Raw genomic sequence first — 27,362 nt, 5'->3', positions numbered from 1 at the left:
AGCCAAAAATGAAGGCAGTTTATAATGTAATGTACTTCAAGCACTATTCTGGCAATGCAAAATAATACCTAAGTAATTCATGATTGAATCAAACATTTTTCAAAGTGCTAACCCTACCCCTAAACTCATGTAATTTTAACTTGACTTTTATACAAGTTGCACATAAAGCAAAGGGCAGAATTTGGCCCCACAACCTCCTATGGAACTCTTAAGTGATTGGTCCTTCCACTCCAAGTTGAAGCTAAGAATTCTAAAGAATCCCCTAATAGGATACTGGCACTCAGGAGAAATGTCCCTCCTGGATCCCATTAGTCAGGAAGTCTATTTCGCTGCAGTAGCATTGTGAACCTACTACGACGCCTTGAGAGAAGGCAGAGAGCTGAGCGTTTGGCTGTCCACTCAGTGAATCCAATACTGGTTTAAAGCTATGCACTGAATAAAGTGCTCTGCACATCCTGCTTGTCATCTGGAATGAAAATAAACACTTTTTTTGAGAATTAACCTATCTGTGGAAAAGGATGATAGGGTTCAAAGAATCCCAAGAAAAAGTATGAAGCATTGACTAGGAAAGAAGACAAATGCCTCTAGTAGTGTCATCAGAAATCTCAGGATTTGAACTGTCAGAATAAGTCATACAATGGTCATGTTCTATAAATGAAAAAGCAACCCCACTGGGTACTATTCACAGGTATATGATTGCTTCACGGGGGTTAAAGGGAACAGTCTATTGCCATTTGATAGGATAGTGTCAGAATGAAAACAATGCCATTGGACAAATCAGGGTAAGCAGTGTGTAACACTTCTTTTCTGTCCATCAGTTTTCCACAGGTTGAGTTGCACGGCCTGAGAAAGGAGGCAAGATACCTATCCCTCTGGATACACTCAGGCATGGTGGCTACACCTAAAGTTTCCAATTCAGAAGTTCACACACAAGCCCTCCAGTTTTGTACCCTGAATGTGGTAAATGGGACTAGGGATGTAGTAGTTCAGTTTAAAAATAATCACAGGTAACAGAACACTTATATAAACTAGGCTGTTTTGACATCTGTAAGAAAATTGTATAGATGGCAATTGAAGAGGGGAAAAAAAAATTGTTCCCATCTGTCAGCAAAACTGTTTGTTGAGCTATACTCAGCTGAAGTCCTCATCAGGATTCTGTTGATCCAGCAGACGGACATGTGTGAATGGGAAGTGACCTCGTTTGCCATTACACTCCCCTTCCCACTGACCACTGACATTAATCTTCGTAACCTTTACCAGCTCACCGACCTGCAGGAGGAGAATAAGGAGAGCACTTTATTTCCAGTTATGAATGAAAGCTGAAAAACTCCATTCTCTGATTAGGCACACCCTGCCCATATGATTACTCTAGGGCTGACATTACAGAAATGGCTGTTTGCTGCCTCCCAAGCCCCAGCCACCAGAATGATTACTTGTGGTTAATGCAGGCAGAAAGTAGGTATGATTTTAGCAGTGCAGAAAAACAGATTACAGAAAATGGAAAGGATCCTAGAAAATGATATTTTTTGGAAGTCTGAAGTGTCTTTTGATGAGCAAGCCCAACTAGAATAAGCTACTGTCCCTTTTCTCTGTACCCCTACCTTTAGTTTCCTGCCTGCATCACAGGGAATGCAGTCTGTGTGCTCCCCCCTCTACTCCCTGCGTACAGAAGCACTTCCAGCCCCCTCTCACATGCATATCCTGGCCTGTTACTGCTTGTACAGCAGAAGGCAATCACAGGAAGCACACTTCATCCGGTGCCAGAAAATGAAGTGTTCCCATCACCTTTCTACCAAGGTAAGGCTTTCCCCATTTGGGCAGGTATAGGCCAAAATTCCAAATACCACTGGCTTCCTGCAAAACCCTCACCTTCTTTAGCAACCTCTACCTGCCAATCTCCCCACCTCCACCCCACCCTGCACTGACAAGACTCTGTTGCTCCCTCAGTGCCATTTGGTACCTGTTCATTAATAAGGGGATATCATGTTTTTGCTTCTGTTACAAAAAGCTTCCTGTTGCAACATCAAATATAAAGATTTGACAATCTAGGATATACTTCTATCCTGCTATGGAACTAAGACAAGGTCAAAAGAAAAAATATTAAAACAAACAAAAAAGATTTTAAAATAAATTTAAAAAAATAAAAGGTCACTCTGATGAACAGATTCACCCTGTAGCAAAATATTAAACAATATTGCCCTAGCTGGTGTGGCTCAGTTGGTTGGAGCGTCATCCCACAGACTGAGAGGTCCCAGGTTCGATTCCTGGTCAGGGCACATGCCTGGGTTACGGGTTCGGTCCCCAGCTGGGGCACGTGTGAGAAGCCAACTGATCAATGTTTCTCTTCCTTCTCTTTTCTCTAAAAACTAAAAAATTAGAAAAATCAAGGGTATGTCCTTGGGTTAGGATAAAAATAATTGAAAAATATTAAACAATATTTTGTTTAATAGTTGGAGATAAGGCCCCAGATGTCACTGGACTAAAGAGCTTATAACTAGCTTTTAGTTATCAACATCTGAGTACTGAGCATACAAGCGGTTTTCTAAGCATGACTGTTTATTTTATTAAGTAAATAGTACTTAATGAACTTTCATAAAGTACTGGAGAGGGTATTTTATATAAATTATTTTCTAATCCTTATAATAATCCTGTAAGACAGGAATTGTTTTCATTTTACAGGTGAGAAAACTGAAATTCAGAAAAATTATATGATATGCCTGAGGTCACACAGCCAGTGGCAGGGCTGGGATTTGAGCCCATAAGTATCTGACTCCGAAGCCAATTTATACTCTTTTTACTATACCAGGAACTTTCAAATTATGCTGCAAGGGCCCTATGGCTTCCCTAAGAATGTCTATAGGACAACTACTCACCAAAGCCAACTCAGGTCTAGGTCCAGGGCCTTCTCTAGAACCAGCCTGATCTCACTCACAGAGGAAACAGCTTGTCTACTGGCCTGTCCATAATCTCCTAAAGAACTATCTGAAGAACACAGAGGCCTAAAGTGGTTGTAGGGATCATAGGATGCTGAGAAAAGGAAACAAACCAGGGAATATTAGAGAGACAAAGGATAAGACAAAAAGGTGAGAGCCCTGACTGGTGTGGCTCAGTGGATTTATGCTGGCCTGCAGACAAAAGGGTTGCTGATTTGATTCCCAGGCAGGGCTCATGCCTGGGCTATGGGCCAGATGGCATGCAAGGGACAACCAATCAATGTTTCTCTCACACATCAATGTTTCTCTCCCTTTTTCTCCCTCCTTTCCCTCCCCTCTTTCTAAAAATAAATAATCTTTTTTTTTTTTTTTTTTTTTTAAGTGAGAAAATGCAGCAGCTCAGCCTGCGGATATTGTGAAGATTAAGGCTGACGGTGTAAGGGGAGCAAAGGGAAGAATGACATTGCATGCCCATCCTTGCAGACAGATCTGATCCCTACTGGCTGCCAGCACCAGGGTTCTGTTTATTCCCAACAATCTGCCAATTCAAAGTTCCTGACATCTAAGCAGGCCAACTATGACAAATAAAGATTTTTATATAGTCTTTGGGGAATGGAAGACCAGGACATCAAGTGAAAATTTCCTTGCTAGTAAATCAGTCTGAAAAATTTATTCTTTTATCCCAAATTCTAGTTCTGACTTTACCTCACTTGTTTCCTTCTTTTAAAACCTCTTGCAGGGTTGCAAGGAGCTAGGCACAGCATCAGCTCCGTAATATTTGACTATTCGTTAGTGAATTTCCCTTGTGCCTGTCCCGTCGCTACCTTGACTCCCCACCCTTCACACACACACACACGCACACAGCACATCACTAAAATCAGTGCCCCTCTGCCGCTAGCCCCTTGCTATGTTAAGGTCAATTATACCAAGTGCAGCACTTCTTTCCCCCATTTTAAATATTTACTTATACTTTCTGTCAAAACATTGTAAGTCCCCCACTTAATAGAAAAATATTTGAGGGGATGTATATGCTCATGTCAAAAATCCAAATAGCCACCAATGTTAGGTTCCCCTCCAGATGGGGATAAACAGGCCAATTTCTTTTAAGAAGCTGGTTTGAAGACATCCCAGCTAATAACCCTAACAGCTATCATATCTGAGTCCATCATTTTATTGATGTTGCAAACATATACAAAGGACATGAGGGAACGTGAGTGCTGGAAATGTTCTATACTTTCATCTAGGTGGTTATCACAAAGGCGTATATACATGTAAACTGAGGGCTGTATACTTATGATTAGCACATTTTACCAAATGATTTCAAATCTAAATAAAAAAGGTGCTAAGAAAAAGCACTTTTTGTCTGTTACATTTTATCCAGCTATTCTAGGTGTTTTTTATAAGATGGTTCTTCAGGACACATCCTTAAGCCCACCATTCTACTTGATACCAAAATTTAGGTTTCAATGCCTCTCTTTTTTCTGTGTTACATTGTCTTTGTTTTAAAAATTCAGCCCGGCTGGTGTGCCTCAGCGGATTGAGCACCAGCCTGCAAAACAAAGGGTTGCTGGTTTGATTCTCAGTCAGGGCACATGCCTGGGCTGTGAGCCAGGTCCCCAGTTGGTGACACATGAGAGGCAACTACACATTGATGTCTCTCTCCCTCTCTTTCTCCGTCCTTTCCCTTCTCTCTAAAAATAAAATCTTTAAAAAATAAAAATTCAAAGTGCCATCTCAAATTGCATCACACAGAACTGTGAATAAAAGGCAGACTGAAATGTGGACCAGCCCAGCCCCTTGCTGTCGGCACCACAGAACCACACCAGCTTCTTCACAAGCAGGGCAAAACCTGCTGGTCTAACCTCAAACCTTTCTTCTTTCAAAGTTCAAAGAGAGAAATAGTAAAGGTTCCTATAAGGCGAGATGTTTCTGGGGGAAGAAATATGTGCAAATTAGACCTTTGAACATTAGAGCCATCTCTAATGTACATGCATACTCTCTTGATTTTACCCTACAGGGGAAGGGTCAGGAAAACCATTCCATATTCTGGAATTCAAAATCTTTTCAAGTTCTTGGCAGAGAAGCCCAGAGGCTATGCCATGACTAAAATGATTCTGATTGTTAAGTGGATAAAAGAAAAAAGTTGTAAGCAAATGGGCTAATTAACTTACCCAAAGGGGCACTGAAGTACAGCTACTTCAAGGGAGCTCTTATTAAAATTAAATAACCTTTTGTACCCAAAGGGTCTCATACTGAATATTCAAAGCACATGGGGACTCCTGGGGTCAAAAACAGACAAGTCCCTGGCTGGGTAGCTCATCGTCCTGATATGCCAATGTTGTGGTTTGATTGCCAGTCAGGGCACATACAAGAATCAAAAAATGAATGTATAAGTAAGTAGAATAACAAACCAATGTTACTCTCTCTCTAAAATAAAAACAAAACAAAAAGAGGCCATGGTTGGGTGGGTCAGTTGGTTAGAGCGTCATTCTGTAATCCAAAATGTTGTGGGTTCGATCCCTGGTCAGGCACAGACCTAGATTGCAAGTTCAATCTCTAGTTGGAACGTATACAGGAGGCAGCCAATTGATGTTCTCCTCTCCTCTCTCTCACCTCCCTTCCTTTAAAATCAATAAACATATCCTTGGGTAAGGATTAAAAAAAAGGCGACGACAAGCTCCAAAGGCAACATGACTATCCTTAAGAGACCACATGAGGCCCTAGTGCTTAAACAGTTTGGAAGAAAGGGTAGTTGTCAACCCTGGAGGGTTGGGGAGAGTGTAGGAGGGGACAGGGCAATCTAAGAAAATGGTGCTAAACTTTTTTTTGTCTCTGTAACTTGTTTCCTGAACCCATTTCTTTTTTAAAGATTTTGCTTGTTTGTTTGTTTACAAAGAGAGGGAAAGGGAAGGAGAAAAACATCAATGTGTGGTTGCCTTTCCCACACCCCCAACTGGGGACCTGGTACACAACCCAGGCATGTGCCCTGACCAGGAATCGAACCAGTGACTTTTCAGTTTGCAGGCTGGTGTGCAATACACTCAGCCACTAGCCAGGGCCCTGAGCCCATTTCTTCTACCTCTGTAACTTTCTAAATAAACTTCCTCTCATAGTTCAAAAAAACAAAAAAAGAAAGAGAAAATGGTGCTATGCTAAGTGCAGTTCTTTCTCCAAGTCAGAAGCATGACACGTTTCTGAATGCATACTCCTTTTGTTAGGCAACTCACTAAAGCAGAATTCTGGAAGGCCAGGCTAGGGAGGATGAGGGGGATACGTAAGAGTTTGAAGCTTGGTATACTGTATCAAAGACAAAGCAAGCAAAACTGAATACTTGCCCCAGATATGTTACAATCCTAAGATATAAAGTAATGTACATACTGATCAGTGAGGTAATATAACCTTAGTCTAACACTACTGGTTTCAAAACTCAAGTTATAGAGGAAAAAATATCCTTTTCTGCATATCAATTAACAAGAAAGACCTTACAAAGGATTTGAAGCGCTATATGGCAGCCAACCTCTCTTTTTATGAGACAGACCTCACTACCACCTTATAAAGGAGAGCGTGATGATTCTTTCACAAGGTACTGTTCCGGTGTCCAGTCAGTTCCTCGGCCTCCTGATACTGTATTACATCCTTAGGAGCAAGTCTGCAAGTAAACCCTGGTGTGTTCTGTAAAGAGGACTGAATGTGGTTACTTGTTCCCTCACTCCCAGGGACCCCGATGAACACAGGTTTCTTCCCCTAGCTGTGTAGTTCCCAAGGAAAACCACCATCTGATACAGATGTAGTTAAACCTGCAATTGGTACAGGAGCAAAAGATTACCCAATCTATCTTTATCAAAAAGTTCCAGTGATAATGAGAAAGAAATTGGAACCCAAATGGCATTAATTTCTGGTATTCACTGAACAGGAGGCATAGGAAACTGTATGATCTCCTTTGCTGGTATAACCTAAAGTGACTGACTGCTTTTCTAGTTTTTGTCTCTACTACCTAATAGGAAAGGCCTCAACAATTGCCAGCATTCCTTTGATCCAGGCTTGCTGCAGGATTCCAGTGGTCTCAGGGCAGGAAACGCACACAAATTCATGTAAATAAAGCCAGGGAAAGGCAACTACAGAGATGGAATACAGGGGCCTTGTGTTCAAACATACAAAGTACACACTTGGTAAATATTTCAAGAATTTGGCTGAATGAGAAAAAAGTTTAAAAAACTCCAACCTAAGCTAGGTGTCAGCAAACTATGGCCCATGAGCTAAACCCAGCTAACTGCCTATTTTTATAGTTTATTGGAGCACTGCAAGTTCATTTGTTGTTTTTGTCTATGGCTGCTTTCTTGCTACAATGGTAGAGATGAGTGATTGTGACAGACTATGGCGTTTACTGAAAAGCTTGCAGACCCCTGATCTAAGGAATAGGTAGTATTTAGGCCCCATGCATAGTCTTTCATATCAATGGAAGCAACTAAGGACAATTCAGCCTTAATAGATTCACTTGCCTCAGAGATGGACTGACACGTAAGTTACAGGTCTTTGAGATTTAAATGTTAGGTTGCCAGGTGGAAAGAAAAAACAGCCCAGCAAATCCTTGAATGTATATCTTATCCTGATTTTAGTCCAAGTCAGAAAGGATCTTCTGAGTTCAATAACTGATAATGCCTAAAACCAACTTCCTTATCCCCTTGGTGAGAGATAGGAAGGTGACCGACCACATATAATCGGTACATTTTAGCTGAACATAAAGAATTTTCTAAAAACTAACACAATGAATTAGACCTGAGGTCCCCAAACTGTACAGTGTCAGAGGCACTGCAGCGCACCCAGAGGGGTGGCACAAAATATTTTAATTTTCTTTTTTTATCTTTATGTGTGCTTTATTTAGATGGCCATCCCTGGCTGGTTTGGCTCAGTGGATTGAGCGTCAGCCTGCGAGCTAAGTGTCGCTGGTTCGATCTTCCAGTCAGGGCACATCAGAGAAGGAAAACTCTGACTCCAAAAAACCTCCGCTGCCTTGCGGCATACCTCTTCAGGGGAAAGGCTAAGGGAGTAAACCCCGACAGAAAATCCGGAGCCGGAGTCCCTAAGGCGGTTTGACGTTGTAGTCAACACCGGCAACTCCTGCGGCGCACCTGAAGCCAAGCTGTATTGACTCTGTCTTTCCCTTGGACCCTTCAGCTGCGAAGAGAGGGGGGGGGGGTCTGCTGCATGGGCAACAGCAGACCCTCCATATCACCCTGCCCAGGCTCTGTAGCTTCAGCTTCACTGGAGAGGACACTCCAGCGTCATCGCAAGATGTCGATTCAACACAGGAGGAGACAGATACCGTGTCACTCCTGAGTCGGACTGCACAGCCATTCTCGGCGGTGCAGACAGACTCTTAAGAAGCTACACCATCGTCTCTTGAGACGGACGGCTGCCGACGACGACGACGGATTTAGATGGCCAGCAATTTGAGAAAATAGCAGGTTATGGACCTTAAAAAACTATCTTACATTTCATTTCAAAACCACCCTTTTTATAAGGAGAAGAAAATTGTAGGTAAGAAAGGGTTTTGGAACTCAGGAAAAAGATTAGTCAGATAAAAGCTACGGTCTGGCAATTTCCCTAGCATTCTTTCTTCTGTTGACCAGTAATTCTTTATCTGTGTCCTGGGTGGTGGACATCTCTCCCTGGACACAGTGGCTCCGATACCATCTTGATCATTTGCAGTCCTCCTGGGGCACAAAGGTTGAATTGCTTGTGTTCTGGAGTCAGGATGGGTCATACCTTCAATTCCTCTCCAGATGAGCACCACTTCTTTATAACTTCATACGTTGGATTTCTATTTATTTTCTGGAACTTCTGGTTATTGCTGGTTTTGCGGTAGTTGTATTCCTTCTTAGTTGTGGAGGGAGACGGAGCGTGTCAGTCTAGGCCTCCATCTTGGCCGGATGGAAACAGTGATACTTGACACCTGCTATGCCATGCAAACTACCAGCTCAAGGCAGTTGAGCCCTGGCTGGTGTGGCTCAGTGGACCGAGTGCCAGTGAACCAAAAGGTCGCCAGTTTGATTCCCGGTCGAACACATGGCCTGGGTTGAGGGCTGGGTCCTCAGCTGGGGGTGTGCAAGAAACAACCAACCAATGTATCTCTTAATCACTGCCATTTCTCTCCCTCTCTTCCCCTCTCTCAAAAGTAAATAAAATCTTAAAAAAAAAAAAAGGGCAGTTGACCATATTGACATTAGATCACACTACATTCATTTTAACAATGTCTTAGCTTCACAAAGCTGGGTTTTTATAGTTGCTGTGATAAAAAACAAGTACCTCATGAAAAAGTAAGGATGGTAGTGTTCACTATGATCCCAAGGTTTGAGAAACTGTTCAGTGTCTAATAGATGTACACCTCATTAGTTAAGTAATTGCAGTTATTTAAGATTAAAATAAGTTTTCTTTCAATTACGTTTATTAATTTTTCAAGTGGGTACTAATTATTAGGATATAAGTATTTAAGGTTTGAACCTATCTACTTAATAAACAGAACTCTTAAATAGTTCCCCAAAACTAGAGATATTCAAAAAGATATTTAAAAACCACCTATGAAGATACTAGAGGGCCTGCCATCAATGTCTGAGAGAATGGATTAGCTGCTTCCAAAATCTCTTCCCACTGAGACTCTACGCTTTCAAATGAAGATGTCCAAACAGGATGGAAGGTAGAGGAACAGTAGACACCTGTCTCAGTGAACAATACAGAAATCTAGACCTACAATACCAGAAAAAGATAAATGGATACAGCAAGGACACGCCACTAATGTTCTTATACCTTCCAAACTCATTTTTTCCTGTTAATAAAGGGGAAATTGGGATCTTTACTCCTATTTTCCATACATAGGTTAAAGGTCACAACAAACTTGTTTCACAGAGTTCCATGTGGGTAGATGTGGAGTTGATACAATCACTGTTACATATAACCAGGGACCCAAAAGCACTTTACAACTTCCCTATCTGTGCCCTGAAGAACGGGTCCAGCCCTGGCTGGTATGGCTCAGTGGATTGAGCATCGGCCTGCACTGGTTTGATTCCCAGTCAGGGCATATGCCTGGGTTGTGGGCCAGGTCCCCAGTCGGGGGCGTACGAAAAGGGCAACCGATTGAGGGACAACTGATCAGATGTGCCTCTTGCACACTGCTGTTTCTCTCCTCTTTCTCCCTTCCCCTCTAACAGTAAATAAACCAAATCTTTTTTTAAAAATTACAGAAAATAAAAGAACAGGTCCAAGCCTAAGAACACCAGAGAAGCTAGCTCATTGGTTACTCTAAAGTTTTATCATCAAAGGAAAAAATTCCAGACTGAATCAGAGAATGGAAGTTACATAATTACTGTATTTAAAGATAGTGTGATTGTTTAGGACAGTCTACAGAGGCATAAAGCAAACTTTAACACCTGCAACTTACAAGATAAGATTCATCACTATTCCAGCTTCTAAGGAGCAGTGAAATAAAAATCTAAGCTTAAAAAAAAAAGATGTCTCTATACAACTCTGGTATTATTTTCAGCATTTCTTCTTCAAAACACTCAGCATATCTTCATTTGTTTAAAATCTTTCTTAACCAGGAGCTCTAGGATAGAATAGGTATCTTCCTGGTTCAGTTATATTCCAGAATATGAGCGACTAAGTGACCCACAGGACTATAATATGCATAAGAATAACCCTGCTTCAGTTAACTAGAATTATCCCCTTCTTTCCAGAGTCTTCATCCCTACTAGTAAAATCTGGTGGGTGGGAAAAGAGAAAGTAATAATTTATATTCTAGTGGGGGACTCTGGTCACAGCAAGTATGCCATGCAGTAAACATCCATCGAAAAGGCAAGGGCAGGTGTTTGAGTACTGTATTTTTAATTTATTGTTTGATAATGCAAGGCCTTTTCTTAAAAAAAAAATCTTAGCCCTGACCAGTGTGGCTCAGTTGGTTGGGCTTTGACCAGCAAAGCATAAGGTGCCCAGTAGATTCCTGGTCAGGACACATGCCTGAGTTGCAAGCCAGGTCCCCAGTAGGGGGCGAGTGAGAGGCAACCAATCACTCGCACCCCAACAAGGGACCAAGCCCCTGCAACCAAGGCATGTGCCCTGACCAGTAAATCGAACCAGCAACCTTTGGTTTTGTGGGAGGATGCTCAATCAATTGAGCCATGCCAGCCAGGGCTATAATTTTCTTTTTTTAAGATTTTATTTATCTATTTTTAGAGAGGGGAAGGGAGGGAGAAAGAGAGGCAAGAAACATCAATGTGGGAAAGACACATTGATTGGCTGCCTCTAGCACACTGCCAACTGGGGACCTGGCCTGAAACCCGGGCATGTGCCCTGACTGGGAATCGAATTGGCAACCATTTGGTCCGCAGGCTGGTACTCAACCCACGGAGCCACACCAGCCAGGGCTAATTGTTTTTTTTTAAGGAAAGAAGAAAAGAACTCCTCCAGAAAAATAAATACATACATAAAATGTAATGATTCTATTTAGTCAATTTCAAGTTAAGTGTATATCAATGTCAACTATAACTGAAAAATATTTCAAGTTAAGTGTAAAACTCCACTAAAATATACCTTGTTGGTCCACCAATCTGGACTTACAGTAGATCAAATATAGCAGTAAATGGTTTTTTATTGTCTTTTTTTAACCAGAATTTGAAGGTCAAAAAGATAGTCTCTTAATCTTATCTTCCAGCCTCATCTCAATAGGAAATAGGCATAGCTCCTATGAAAAACCAGAAATGGGAAAGTAGAACTGTTTCTCTGCATAGATAGTACAACTGAGGATACACTGTCAGTGAACTCACACAAAACATACACTGAGGAGGGCAGCAACACTGTTACAAAACAAAAATAATCACAGGCTGAATGTGATATGGTAGAGAAGGAAACAAGGCAGATCTGGGTTCATCATCCCCACCTCCAGCTAGTTTGAACAATCCATTCACTCAATCTGTCTAAACCTCAGGGCTTTTTTCATATAATGAATAAGGATATCTAAGGTCTTTACCAGCTATAGAATTCTATGATAGTAAACTAACACCATTTTTCTTTAAAGATTTCATTTATTTATTTTCAGAGAGAGGGGAAGGGAGGGAGAAAGAGGGAGGGAAACACCAATGTGTGGTTGTCTCCCACAGGCCCTTCACTGGGGACCTGGCCCACAACCCAGGCATGTGCCCTGACTGGGAACTGAACCAGCAACCCTTTGGTTTGCTGGCTGGCACTGAATCCACTGAGCCACACCAAGCAGGGCTAACATCATGTTTTTAATCACATAAGATGTTTTAAAGCTATTACATGGGGTATTTGTTCTAACTTGAAAGAGGCCATCTTCAGCAATCAACATATGTTGCTCAAAACCAATATCCAAGCCAAAAATAAAACTTACTGAAAATCATAAACTAGTTTTCTACTAATCTTTATTTCACAAGATTCCTATTTCACAGCAGAGAGAGCAGCTCAACCACTTTTGAGTACTAAAACCTCTAATCGAGGCAGGCATCATTAAAACAATTCTCTTTCAGAAAGAAAATGCAAATGGAAGCAAAATTAATGTGATATCTGTTCTCTCCTGGTGTTAGCTGCCTTGTTCTGGGAATGCCATTTTCACACTCCAGCCCAGTGCTCGCAAGGTCTGCGATGAATGTCAAGAGTCACACCTGTCATGTTCATAGCACTGTGCTGGATGTTGCCATCATCTGAACTTAAATGAAAACATGATGCTAGAAACTTGTTTTCCTTATCCTTCAAACTCTAGGTAGGAAAAAGTGAACTGGCCTAAACAACCTACATTTCACTTCTCTTCAAAGGAGGGACATGATACTTCTAGATCACAACATGATCCCAGATACACACTGGAAAAACACATTTTCCAGTCAAACCTTCAAGACAACTAACCCTCCTTTGCACCCACTATCCAGAATGTAAAAGAAAATTTTCAAATCCAGTAATATCGAGACCGCTTTGAATAAATTCTAGCTTACTCTGTGGGCTAACGCTCCCACTCAGAGGGCAGCTTTTCCTTCTCAGTGGATGAACATGACCAAAGAAAACAAGACTCAGAGAACAGTTCAGTTTACAAGAGCATACGTTTGTCCCTTCTCAGCTAATCTGTGCACACGTAACTTCAGCCTATGCTCAGAAAGCTACTTGCTTACATTCAAGTTATATCAGTAGGCTCTGAAAGAAGGGAGAGAAACCGCCTCTGTACAAGCTTTCACGCTGAACTACTAGCTCTGCATAACTCAGAAAGGGGGAGAGGAGGAGGAAGAAAGTAAGGAGGAGGAGAGAAACAAAGCTGTGAGTGCTAAAGAGAGGAATAAAGAAATAAACACAATGCAATGGCTGGCCAGAGAAGACAGGCTACCAAAGATAACTATTTATCAGTAAAAGGCAATAATTTATTCCTCAGGAGGAACTGGCTTTCTTACCTGTACAATGCATTAAACGTTAAAAGACCTAGTAAACCTGCTGCTCCTTGGAATTACTACTTTTAGAAATGTATCTCTTCACACCTGTACTACGCTTTACTTTTCCTCCTGAATTCTTACTTGAACAGACTGATTGTGTTCAAGTAAGAATTCAGGAGGAAAAGTAAAGCGTAGTACAATCAACAGTAAGGAACCCCATACCCTGACAGTAAAAACATTAAGTTTCTGTGGGAAACATAGAAAGCGATAGGAACTACTTATTATACTTGAAATTTGTGAGCCCACCTTATTTCAGACGATGATAAAATGAAACAGGTTAGAATGTAGGTAAGAAAATAATATTTTAGGTTAATTCCTGTGAATTCAGGTGATGTTATTAAAGTAGTAAAAGTATGTTTAGTAGATCAATCAGAACATTCAGTTATACAGTTTTAAGCTTACTCATTCAAAAACAGGTTTTCTATAAAAAAGAAAACCCAATTTTAAATGTCAAAATCAGTAATGATTCAACATCTACAACATCACAATTGGTGCTTGTATTCAGCATTCCTACAAAGCTCTAAGAGGTCTGAAAGGGAAACCCTGTAGCAGATCTCTTCTTTCTATATTTTGCACATTATGTACCTCCAAAGCCAAGGCTGTCTTGTCGTAGGCATTAGGGACTCGCTTCTGGATTACCCTGGCATAAATGGGCCCATTCTGGAGGTTAGGGAGCGGAGTGTTGACGCTGGGTTGGGCATAGGGCCCAGGCTCCGGCCCACCCAGTGGCTGTGGGTGGGAACCCTCCTGGTTACCTCCAATCAGAGTCGATACTGAGGCGGAGTCAGGTCTACACTTCTCCACGTAAGGGACTGGAATCATCCCCCTCTTGCCTTCTTTGTCCTCTGCATTCCACCACTGCTCTTCAGGCTTATCCCGGATTTTCAGGATGTCTCCTTTCTTAAAGGGAAGATCTTCTTCATCATTCCCATTAAAGTCAAAGAGGGCTCGCACATACTCTACCTCCTCCTGCCTGAGAATCACTCCACTACCCTGCCTGGATCTGGAAACTGGTTCTATCAACGTTGTAGTGTCCAAATAGTGTATTTTGTAGAATTCCAGTAAAGCAGGCAATGAATCAAACTCTTGATCTCCTATTCGGAGTCTGGAGGGACTCACCCCTAGAAAAAAAATAAGAGCGGGGTATTATTTAGATGATAAAAACACAGGTTTTAAGCACTTCCCCCCACAGTTAGTCAATATTTAACCGGCGGGGGTGGGGGAGGGGGTACCTGTCAAGGAAAAAAAAAAACCTTCTCCTCACAGTAAACAAATCATATTTCATAGCTGAAACAGTCCCTGGGAAGAAGGATGCCCACCACCACCTGCAGCAGAGAAGGAACAGAGGCTCTATACTGGATCAAAGACAGCATGATGGACACTGTTCATTCTTCCAGATCCTTCTGGGGCTACCCAATTTACACAGTAGCATAAGGTTCAAGGTTTTGTTGCCATCTTCTTTTCAACCTCAGGAAATGTAACAAGCTCCCCTTTTTCATAGGTCCCAGCAGCTATTCCAGGAAGAGGTGGGAAGAACTTGGTTATCTATCTACACTAGGTTCTTACACTGGTTCTCTTCACATCCAGAATGTATTCTACAATTCAAAACAAAAAGTGTTAAGATTGATTGCTGATATCAATTTCATTCATGACAGCCCCCCCCCCAAAAAAAGCAATTAGGCAAAAACAAAACCCCAAGGAACCTAAACAGAAACTAAGAAACTAACTGCTTAAAAATCAATTCCTAAGGCCTTCACTTAAATAAAACATGGAAACTGGATTGTTCCTTTAGAAGCAAATGGGTCACACACACATACACACACAGTAAACAAAGATGCTTGGGGGAAAAATATAAATATTAAAATCCTCAACCTCTGGTGACACACAAGGTCCAAGGCAAAGAAAATATTAGGAATGCGTAAAATTCTCATGATGCAGAGATATGTGTGGCCCTAAACACAGAGTATACTTCAGATCTCTCTCTATATCCTAAGTTCTAGAATTGAGTAATAATAAATGAACACATATCAGTGCAAATAAGAAAGTTTTCTAATGAGGAACACAAACCTTTTACTTGCACTCTGTTAAGTACCAAAAGTATCAAATCATCTTTCTCCGATTTTTTACCTTTTGGGTTCCTGATAAGTAATAGCTCTATAGAAAATTGCTTCTTGATTTTTTATAATTTCCCATATTCTTCCAGAACATGACTTTTAATGGCTATAAAGTATTCCCAACTTTTCACTAGTGCACATGATACTGTTATGAGCATTTTTGTCCTTATCCATTAATGAGTATTTTTTTATCACTTACTTAGGATAAACCTGAAATGCAACCGCGGGATCAAATGATAAGAATATTAAGATTTACGTTGCCAAACTGCCCTTCAAAAAGTTTGTATACCATCAAACTGCCACCAGTGGTTTATGAGTTCCCATTTCCCCCATGTCCTTATCAAAACAGCATTTTAAAAATCACTGCCAATTAAGAAATGTTATCTTTTGAAATATCTTTAGTTGTTTTTCACATTTACTGAGTATTTGTACTTCTTTTGTAAACGTTACTTGTTAGTCTTTTTTTTTAAGGGAAAATGGCCAATTTACCCTCCACTTGTATTAGCACTGGCCCACCCGTCTAAAAGCCATAGCGATTAACACTGTGAACATAGGAACACTGCGGCAGTCCAGATGTCTAAATTAATTTGCCATTCTAAAAAAAATGAGACCAGTTATTTTGTTCAATGTTAGAAAACATTTCTTCCAGAATGACCAGAAAAACTTCATTTAAAACTCTCTATGGGGAGAGGTGAAAAGGTAAGCTTTGGAAGTTCACTGGAGTCCTCAGTGCAGAATGTGTACTGATGAGTGCCTTCTCTTTTCACGCAAAATTAAGATGAGAGATCAAGACATAGTTTAAGAGAGTTACACATTTCTTAAATTACTAAAGTCCATCTGTAGGCTAAAACAAGTTAATAGCCCACACTCAGTAACTCTGGCTGTTTCTCCACCTCAAGATGATAAAAAGGATGTCCAGACCCAGAGTTGTCCATCTATGAAACACCTAGGCACCAGCAGAACATAACCCCAATAGTCCAAGTATAGGACTGGAGACATGATTTTGCTTATGACCATACTAGAGCATGGTGGTGCTATACTCTGGAGCTTCTCATCACTAAAGTAGAGCACCAATGGGAAATTATTGCTATTCAAGTCTGGAAGGGAAGGAGATTCACGGCCACTTTGCCTGTCACCACTAGACCAATTCAGTGATTCTTTAGGCCAGCTGAACTATATGCTAGGGACAGGTCAGTTTTGAGCTCCAAGGAGACCTACTTAGCACTGCTGGATCAAGCAAGTCTCCAGGGCAGAGTGGTCAGGAGAACCCTCACATCAGCGAAGAGCCCCATGGTTTAGAAAAATGGTCCTGATAACACCTGGGGAGAAAAGCCCCTTGCTGGGGTTTACCCAAGTACATGCCACGAGCCAAATGGTTTTCACTAGTCACCTTTCTGGGACAGTGGTTGGTAGAAAGTGAGTGTTCAGTAAGTGTTAAGATATTACTCTAAATGAATACAACTCTAAAGCGAAGCAAAGTTAAATGAAAATCTGTTCCCAGCTTGGAGCTCACCACATGGCTGGGACTACAAAAGCATACAAGTGTGGCTGGTGAGTAAGAAGCAAAGTGGCATGTTTTAGGAAGACATCATTCTGCCCCTGCCTGCGGCTATTAACTTTCAACTGGAGCTGTGATCTCACAAAAAAAAATTGTAGCAACAAACCATATTCTCAGATACAACAAAATCAAAATGAAAGACCGGCTCTGACCATCCCTAAACATTTGCAATGAACCCTTGTCATTCTTAGAAGGAAAGCAACCCCTCCTGCCATCCATTGTTATGACTCCATTACTGTACTTGTCCAAGCAAAATGTTTTGGTGTTTGTTGTTTTGTTTTGTTTTGTTTTTTTGGGGGGGGGGGTGCACAGTTTAGAACAAATAAGACCACTAAGCCAAGTCCCTTACAAAGATCAGTGTGAGAATTCTGAAAAGAAAAACTAGAAGCTTATCCATCATAAAGGTAGGAAGTTGGTTCAATTTGTTTCTTGCTCAGATGCTTCATGGTGTAAAACTGGGCCCTCTTATGATTTCTTCCCCCAGCCTGGCAATCCCAATGGTCACAGAAATACAAGTTAAACACCAAGGGAAATCTTTGACATCACCTACAAGTTCTTTACCTATTCTAATGGCACTATAATAGTTCCACAGAGGAATACCTGTTTTGTGTACTACTGGAGCAGTTAAGATATATGGAGTAGTCAAGCTCTGTTGATCCAAACTTCAGAAGAAGGGAAATGATGGGAAAAGAATACACATAAGTTACAGATGAGGCCACACTTCACCACAACTGTGTGTTCCAGTTCCTTTTCCCTAGTTCATCTCCTTCCAACCACAAACAGCGAAGGGCAGGAAACGAAGAAGATATAGTCAGTCAGTCTAGAGAACAGAACCAATGAGAGGGTTCTCATTGGTGGGACTTAGCAAACCTCACCGACGTGTTCTACATAAAACTTGTGCTTGAATCTGAACGTGAAGTTTAAAGTAACACATTCAGAAATCAAAATCAAGGCAGTTAATTGTTTCTATATATACTCATCTTAATACGTTTAAGCATTTCAGTCCTTCGATTACACCCGAGAGCTTCAGGATTAACACCCAAGAGTTCTGGGGGCTCCAACAGGCCAAGTCACTTCTGGCATGGATACCACCATAGGGTCCCCATCACCAGCCTCTTCTGGATCTCACAGCACCTCCCTTCCCCCTTCCCCTAATTCCCACTCCCCCTCTTCCTTCTCCCCGGCCTATGGTATTTATAGAGGCTGCTTAGATAAAACACTCCCAACTGCCTGTCCAATACAAAGGGATAAAAAGACCACTGACTTCCACTCGTGAGGGCATCCTAAAGCGGTATCAAAATATATGGTCACCTAAGCAAATAGAACTTTCTATAAACAATGGATATTAGCATGGTACTTTATAGATTCAGATTGATTGGGTTTGATAAATTCTGCCAATTGCTTCCCAGAGAGATTCCACAGAATCTCAAGCTGCTTCTCAAAAAGTTCTGTGGTCAAGTAAGTTTGAAAAAACCCAGTATACAATACCTGCCTCTCTTGGAGGGTCGTAATTTCACATGGGATTGTAAAGGTTTGGAGAAGTCCTGCAACAAATAAACCCACTTCTTTTCACCATGAAATCTTTGTGTGTGTGTGTGTGTGTGTGTGTGTGTGTGTGTGTGTAAAATCTGTAAGTAAGGCAATGAAGAATTTTTCCAGAACCACTGAATGAAGGGATACTGGCATTGAGGGGTAAAGCATGAGGGCATTTGAAACTGCAAAGGTAAGATACACAAATGAAACAGAGATGCCGAAGATACAGAGGTGGCAGTGGGTGATCAGCAGTCCCATGGGATCTCCAGGTAAGTGGCTTTAGCAGCACAATTACCACCCTAGCTTCTGCCTGCTCCAACCCCCAAAATGAGGTAAGTTTTCACGCTACCCTCACCCACTAGGGCAATAGGTGGGCAGCTCTCAGTTGGGCATGTAATTGGCACCATCCTATTCCCATGTACTGGATCCAAGGTCCTTTCACATCTCTTGATGCACCCCACCCTCTCCACCCCAGCACTGTCTCCCTAAGATGTGCCAGGGTTTTATTTTTAGTTTATTTATTTATTTTTGTTTTTAAAATTTATTTATTTTTAGAGAAAGGAGGGAGGGAGAAAGACAGGGAGAAAAACATCAATGGGTGAAAGAAACAATTGGCCGCCTCCCACATGCCCCCAACTGGGGACCTGGCCCACAACCCAGGCATGCATCTCCACCAGGAATCGAACCACAATCCTTCTATTTCCAGGCCAATGCTCATTCCACTTAGCCACACCAGCCAGGGCTTTTATTTTTATTTTTAATTTAAAGATTTAGAGAAGGAAAGGGAAGGAGAAAGAAAAGGAGAGAAACATCAATCATTTGCCTCTCATTTGCCTGGCCGGGTATCCAAACCATAAGCCCAGGCATGTGCCCTGACCGGAATCGAACCGGGGACGTTTCATTTTGTGGGACCCCACCCAACCAACTGAGCAACACAGGTCAGGGCCCTAACACAAGCTGTTTTAGCATGCTCACTAACCATGCATTCTGACACCCTCTCAAAGTTGAGAAGTTTCTATTTCGTTTCAACTCCTCCCTCCTAACCTCATAGTATGTTTGTAATGTTAATATATCTAATACTTATTGGGTCCTTACTAATGTCAGCGCAATTTCTAAATATGCAATGCACTAAAATTCATTTAATCTTCCCAATGATTCTATGATGTATTACTGTTTTCCCTCTTTCACACATGAGGAACTGAGGCAGAGAAAAGTTAAGGAACTTGCCTAAAGTTACATTAAGTAGTAAATGTGAGGTATGATTCAAAAACAGGCTCCAGAGCTCAAGCCTGCAACTACTCTACTCTCCCAACTCACACTTACTCAGTTTTGTCGACTGGTCAACATCTAGTTAACACCTCGTTGTTCAAAGAGAAAGAAGCAAGTGAATCAATGATTGCAAGGCCTTCCCAAGAGGTATACCTTGAAGTCCCACCTGACAGAGTATGACCCATAGACTTGACCAAGCCCTGCCATATGGCACCAGGGCACAGGAGCACTCCCAGGCTACGGCCACATCCATATTCTGCAGGAGTTGAACCAACCCAAGATAAGTTAAAAATAGGTTCACTGGAAAAGGTTGAGACTTCCCAGTCTATTTTATCCTCAAGCTTCTAAAAACTGTACCATTCCAAACAAACTCTACCTGCATGGCAGGCTCTCTCTGAAGCACGCCTATGCCTTCCTTCCTGCTCCGGGGAGCATCTTTACTTTTCTCTCCTAAATCCTAAGGGACCCCACAAGCCTTGCAACCAAGGGAGCAAGTCTCCCTCACTGGCAGCTTGTCCCAGGCTAACCCCATCAATCTGTTTTCAAGGCCCCTTTTCTCTGACTTTTCAGGGAGCTAACAGCAGCCCCACCTGAACTCACGCCTTTCCTATAACATTTCTAGGGAGTCAAAGTAAGAGCACTGCCTAGGCTCTCCTGCAGCTTCTTTTATTGTAAGCCCTTCCTTTGCTTCCCCAGCTTTAACAAATATACTTGCAAAACAAGATTTAAAAACCTCTACTCATGTATTATACCTACAAGATACACTATATTATCCTAAAACAAAAATCTAATTTTCCATATTCAATTTGCCAAATAATGATTTTAAAAGCCTCATCATTGACTTTTAGATAGCAAGTGTGTATTCCTGAACACTATCAACAATTTCTTCATCATCCTTTCCATTTGGTCTTAAAAACAGAACTTGGGACCCCAGGACAGAGACAAAAGAAGTGCCGAGTCCTCTATAAGCACTGCTGGGATCTCAAAAGGAAACTGGCTTTGGCCATGGCCTGGTAGCTTAGTTGGTTAGTGTCATCCCAACACACCAAGGTTGTGGGTGGGCTCTTTCAAGGAGTAACCAATGAATGCATAAATAAGTGAACAAATCAATGTTTCTCTCATATCAATAATGTCTTTACAAGTACTGTAAACTGGTTTTGACAGAAAGGAATAGTTTAATAGCATCAGCTCTCAGGCCAGAATTCCTGGGTTCGAATTCTGACTCAGTATTTACAAGCTGTGTGACCTTGGGCAAGTTACTGACTCTCCAATTCTCAGTTTCCTCATCTATAAAATGGAAATATTTTAATGAATACGAAATCATAGTACATTCCTCACTAGATTATTATAGATGGTAAATGAAATAAGACATATAAAGTACTCAGCAAAGTACCTGGCATAGAATAGTCAGTAAGTACATACTAGCTATTAATATATGTCTTTTCTCCTTCTAAAATTCAGAGGTTTCTATTAAAACCTGTGTGGTTTCAAATGAAAAAGAGCTTGATGGGGGAGGGTGAGAATAAATGTTACATATCCTTTACAAAGACAAGTGAATCAATTACCCTACATGGAAAATAGGGTATGTGGCAGAAAGAATTACCCTGCCCATGAACTCTCCCCACCCCATTGACAAACTTTGGCAATCTTCACCTCCTCTCTTGGGTCAAGGATTTGAACTCATGTTATGAAAAGGTGGAACTCAGTATCAAGGTGAGTGCTGAGATATAGTCATAATGCCAAGGGGTGGAGAAAGCTCAAACTAAAACACATCACAAACAAAAGGTTGAGAACTGAGTCTCTGTGACAGTTTGTCATCATGTCACTTTATTGCCACAAAATACCCTAAACACCAGGGTATTTTGCAGCAGAATATATCTGGTATGTCACATCACTGTTCCCATCTCATGTTTTCATGCTATTAAAACCAACCAGACTGAGAAATACCTGGGATAATGTATAGACTAAAAAACCCCATACTCTTTGAAACTGGTCTGCATTAACAACCAGGAGACTGACTGACCACCCTGTCTCCCCACTTCTGGCCAGAGTAAATCAATCTAAATTGTGACTATCCTAAAAGAGTACGTCTGCAAAGGCTGGTTCAGGAACTTCCTAACTCACTCGAGACCGGCCTGTACCTCGTCTCAGGGGGTCAGGAGGAAACAGTGAGAAGGCACTGGAACAGCTGGTGCTGTTACACAGATAACGGTCACCACAGAATCACTCTGTACTTCACAAATCTCAAGCAGTGGGGGCACAAATCTCCTTCACATTCCCCCAACAACTCTAATGGCATGGGTAGGACAGTCTCAATGATCCTTGACAAGGAAGACCCAATGCAGATCATTTAAATTCTCAGAGCATCTGCCCAACAAGGGTCTGTTCCCAATAACTAAAAAGACTCAGGCCACAGCCCCAACTTACTGAGCAAGAAGAGGCCCTGGAGTTCAAGAGTGACAATGTTTAAGTCCCAGGAAAAATGAAGTTCCTTCCATTCCCTTCCAGAGAAGGGGCTGTTTCCATTGGCTTACTTCTGGTTTGTTTCCTGGAAAAAAAAAAAATCTTCCCTCCACTAAACACTTTGAAAACTAGAAGCCCCTAACTGTGGAGAACAGTATTCTGGACACTAAGATCTCTTAGCCAGTCAGCTGTGCATCAACTTATTCTGGGCTGGCCACAAAGGGTTTTCCTTCTACCGCCAACGGCTGAGCTCACCTCTGCGGAGGAAAAGGACGGTAAAAGTATTTTGGAAAAATGCCCAAGAAAGAAAAAAGCAGCGGGTTTCCTGAAGGGTGTCTCCATCCCTCCCGGTCTGTATGTGGTGACTTCCTACCAAAGGCCACCAGTGGAGTATAGCCAAACCCGGCTCTCCAACATTGCAGGAAATGTCTCAAGCCTAAAAAGCGACTTGTAGGATCATCGGATTTATTCTGGGCACTGCTGCCAAGTGATACCCCCGCAATGCCAACACCCCCTCAGCTCTTTGTCCCCACGTTGCCCAGCCCTGCCCTTGTGCCTGGCCCGGGCGCTAGCCCCACCCTGGGGCCAAAGCAGTTCCCCTTCCCTTGGGCTGTCCTCCCAAGTCACACCCAGGGGCCTGGGTCAGCGGCTCCTCCTCCCCCACGCACTCCCGCTGGTGTGTGGGAACCAGCCCCGGCAGCAAGCTGCCCCCAGCCACGGTCGCTCCAGGCCTCTGCCCACGTCCCTCGTGGGGGTCAGCTCGCGAGGAGCAGCCGGCCAGGCTGAGGAGTTCCGCGGCCCTCATCCCCGCCCGGGGCCTCCCGTCCTGTCCGTCCCTCACCGGGCGGAGGCTGGGCGGGCGACGGTGGCACCGGGGGGCGCGGGCCGCTGCTGTTGATGATGTAGTGGGAGACGCGCGAGTTCTCGGAGACGCTGAGCACATAGTCCCCGGGGCTGGTGCTCGAGTCCCGCACCAGAAACACCCCGTGCCGCTGGCCCTGCAACAGCGTCACCGCCTCCTGCCGGCTCAACCGTCCCCAGTACCAACTAGTCAGCTCCTCCGAATCGAAGTTGCCCGCCATCGCCGCCTCGGTGCCTACACGCTGGGCCGCCGGCGCCGCACGCGCGCCTCTCCAGCCCTGCCGCCCGCCGCCCAGCGGACCGGCTCGGGTCTCAGCCCAACAGCACTGCCCGAAATGGCGGCGGCGGCCGCGGGCCTTCCCGACCGGAAGTGACGCACTCGCTGTCCCGGGAGGATGCCGGGAAAGGAACCACCGCCCGCCATTGGGAGAAGGGCAAAGATACTTCGCGCACGCACTGCGCAGGCGGCCTCATGGGCGTCGCCGCCTGGCGGGAACAAGGACTGCAGAGGAGGGAGAGGCGGAGTCTAGGGCCATGGGGCGGGGCTTCAGCCAGCAGTTGGCCGATGTGTCTTTGCTGTTGACCAGGTGTTTCCTTGTTCCTCGATCAGGCCCTGGACTTCAAGGTAGCAACTCTGAGACAAAACTAGAATAGAAAAGATGATATGACTCCAAGTCCCGAGCGACCTGAGACGGTCGCTTTCTGACGGTTCCTCCAGCTTCTCCCTCCCACGCCACCTAAAGCTCTTGTTTTCATTGATTGATTCAGCAGTTATTGACACATTTGCCCTGGGGATGCAAAGGTGATCAAGGCTGAGCCCTTTCCTCACTGAATTCTCAAGCTATTGGGAGGAACCAGAAACAGTCCAAAGGAATGCCATGCTAAAGAATAGGGAACAGACAGAGGCTCTAGGAACACAGTGCAGGGCCCCCTAACCCAGTCTGTAAAGATGCAAGAGGGCTTCCCAGAGGAGGTGGCATGTGCTGAATGAATGTTGAATGACAAGAGGGGAAGGGCATTTAAGACAAAGGGGTCCCAGGGTTTCAGCAGTAAAAAAAAGAAAAAGAAAACACACGAAAACAAAAACAAAATAAAAAAACAAGAAAGCCAACGGAAACAGAGGGTGCCAAATCGAGTAGAAGTCTAGAGTTCTCTGTTTTGAGGCTCTCAAGCCATCTGCCCAGATTCTTCTAAACCCTAATTGTGGCCATAGTTATCTTCTACTCTCCATACCTTCATGATCAACTCTATCTCTGTATTTCACATTTATATCTGTACTCCTTTGAACAGACTGCTTAGGGGTGCTCAACTGTTTTGCTGCCCCCAATTGTACTGCGCACATCTGCCCGTGTGCCCTTTCTAAATGACAACTCTGAGATTGTGGCTACCTGTGTAAAACTTTCAACAGTTGCCAGGTGTTAAAACTCCCAGTTGAGCTCACAGCATAAAACGGGACTGCAGTCTCATCGTAAGTGTTTCTACATGAAGCTTGTGTTTCTTCTTTCTGAAACATTCTTCTACTCCTTTTGGCATCTCAAACTCAAATGCCTCCCTTTCCTTTCCACCACACCACTCCCTCTCTGCGTGGGCAGCACTGTGTTCATATTATCTCCATTACAGTTCTTACCAAATGTACTGTAATCTTTCATTTACAGGTCTGTTCGTGTCCCAAACTACAGCACCTTAAAGGCCAAGCATCTTGTGCAGAAGACGCCCCATAAATGTTTCATAATAACAGCTAACAGCTAACATTTATTCAGGGAATACTACCTTCTGGGCATAGTGCTGCCTTTCTTTGTGTGGATCATCTCATTTACTCTTCTCAACAACCTTCTGGGTTGGTACTTTACAACTGTCCCCATTCTCAGATGAAGCTCAGCCTGCTTAAGTAGCTTATCCAAAGACAAAGCTGCTAAGTGGAGAGCCGAGATTCAAATCCTGGAGGAGAAAAGAACTATGGTCTCTCTGTTTTATTCTCAGACATCTGGGATAGGAATGGTGGAGGTGGCAGGTAGGGCGAAGATGGCAGAAATAGACATTTTAAAAAATGAGTCAGCACTGGGTTACGGTCTTACTCAAATAACACTCCTCTTCCAAACCTACTTCACACACCCCTGGGCCTGCTCCAGGAAGGGGAGGGGAGCAAAGTCACCTTCCCTGCTGTGGATGACTCATCAGGGTGATCCTGTCTTAGTCACAGCATGTCACCACAAGCTAGCAGCAGAAGCCACCCCAGTGTGAGTTCTGCACTCTGGAAAAGAGAAGTCCCTGCCCCTCATTTCCCCAGGATGGCCTGACTTTGAGGCAGGACTTGACCCAGAGACTGCCTGTGAGGCTCTGAAGCCGTGCCTTTAAGCCCCATCCCAAGGGCGCATGAGCATGAAGGGAAAGAGGAGGGGAGGGGAATACTTTAAAAGAAGAAGAAAAAAAAAAAAAAAAGGAAAGCAAGACAGACAGACTGAAAGAGAGAGGAAGGAAGGAAGGAAGGAAGGAAGGAAACTAGGAAGAGAGAGAAAACAAATCATAACTGAGCTGGAAAATAAGCAAGAGATTGCTCCAAGCAGCTACTCAAGTGTGTTCTTCCTTGGAGCATAGAGAATCTACTAATTCAGAGGACAACAAAGTAGAAATAGGAGTGGCCTTGGGACAAGAAGAAAGCAAACCCACTCTGCCCTCTTCTCATTTTTTATTTATTTTTAGAGAGAGGAGAAGGGAGGGAGAAAGAGAGCAAGAGAAACATTGATGTGTGAGATGAATCTATCTGTTGACTCTCACATGCCCCCAGCTGGGGACTTGACTGGGAATTGAACCAGCAACCCTTTGGTTTACAAGCTGGCACTCAATCCACAGGACCACACTAGCCAGGGCCTTACTTACGTTTCTTTTCTTCCTCCTCCTTTCCCCTTCATACATCAGGCTTTGAAGCTATAATGGTGGCTTTTTCCCCCTCCCATCGCCACCCCATAAGCCTAGACTACCCTACAAAGAATGTGACCTTTTTGCTTAGAAAGGGCTCCTGGTGTTGGGGACAGGGGTAGGGAGAAGCAGAGGTGAATGAGGGTAAAAAAGGGAAGACTGCCCTGTTCACAAAAACAAACAAACAAACAAAACCCAACACCACAGTTCTTTATTCCCTCTCCTAACTAAAGTAAAACATTCCTTCTCGTAGCGGTGGGGGAGGAGCAGGGGCTCCGCGGCCGGCTTGCCTGCCTGCTCTGCATCACCTAAAGTAACCCGAGCTTCTTCATGCAGCTGTGCAGGTTGTGGGCCACACTACTCCAGGGTACTACAGAAATGGAACTCTCTGGAATTGGGCTACTCATACCCGTTTTTCTTTAAAAAAAAAAAAAAAAAATCCAACAGAAAGCTTATTTGTATCAAGATGACAAAAATTATTACTGAGAGAGAAAACTGACAGTATCACCTTCCAAAGTGTGTGTGAGAAAGAGAAAAGGTGGGTGAGTATAGGTACAGTTTGTATTAGTGGAAAGCTACACGTCTGCTCTGTTTTCATTCTTCATCTCTATATGGAGATGAAGAGAGAGAGAAAGGAGACAAATTTTTAACTCTCTGCTGGAGCTTCTGGGCTGTGTAAAAGAGAGCTGCCCCACCTCCAGGGGGTAGCCCTTAGTTTTGCCGAGACAAGGACCAGTCTTAAATGTGCAAAGATAGGATCTGGAGGCAGACACTAGGAGAAAGCTCTGGGGAGAAATGTGAGAGGACTCCAAGGAGGGTCTAGGGGAGGAAGGTGTGCTGGGAACCGAGGCAGGAGGCCGAACCATCCTGGAAAGGTCGGTGAGACGCTCCCAGCAGCGACATGCTGTAGGACCCTTGAGAATGAGTTGTCTGCTTTGCTGCCAAGTAAACCCCCCTCACTGCCCCCATCCTTTAGGAGGACTGCTCATACAGATGCTTTTGTAGGGAGGAATCCAGGAGCAGGTGCCAACTTTCCAGATTCCATCCTCAAGGAGTTGAGAAAATCAAGAACATCTGAAGGTGAGATGCAAATCCACCTACTTCTCCCCACCTCCCCTCCCCTGCTCACTCCTCTCTGGCCCTACTACCTCCTTCCTTCTCTAACAGCCTCCAGCCTCCGTGCTTTGCACTTGCTGTTCCCTCTGCTGGGCATCCAGTCACTCCCTCACCCTCT

General features: G+C 43.3%; 1 protein-coding gene across 1 annotated transcript; it reads right to left on the bottom strand.

Moving 5' to 3' along the window:
• On the bottom strand, positions 1-23,567 carry CRK (CRK proto-oncogene, adaptor protein). The gene is made up of 3 exons (XM_090292026.1): positions 23,193-23,567; positions 14,000-14,535; positions 1-1,269 (listed from the first exon to the last, which is right to left on the bottom strand). The coding sequence occupies exons 1-3, from the start codon at positions 23,431-23,433 to the stop codon at positions 1,132-1,134; spliced, it is 915 nt and encodes a 304-aa protein (XP_090148152.1). The 5' UTR covers positions 23,434-23,567; the 3' UTR covers positions 1-1,131.
• Between the last annotated feature and the right edge of the window lie 3,795 nt (positions 23,568-27,362).

This window comes from Furipterus horrens, unplaced genomic scaffold (genome assembly GCF_987537825.1).
Source record: "Furipterus horrens unplaced genomic scaffold, mFurHor1.1.pri manual_scaffold_11, whole genome shotgun sequence".
NCBI classification, from domain to species: domain Eukaryota; kingdom Metazoa; phylum Chordata; class Mammalia; order Chiroptera; family Furipteridae; genus Furipterus; species Furipterus horrens.
This window is presented reverse-complemented; position numbering and strand designations above follow the sequence as displayed.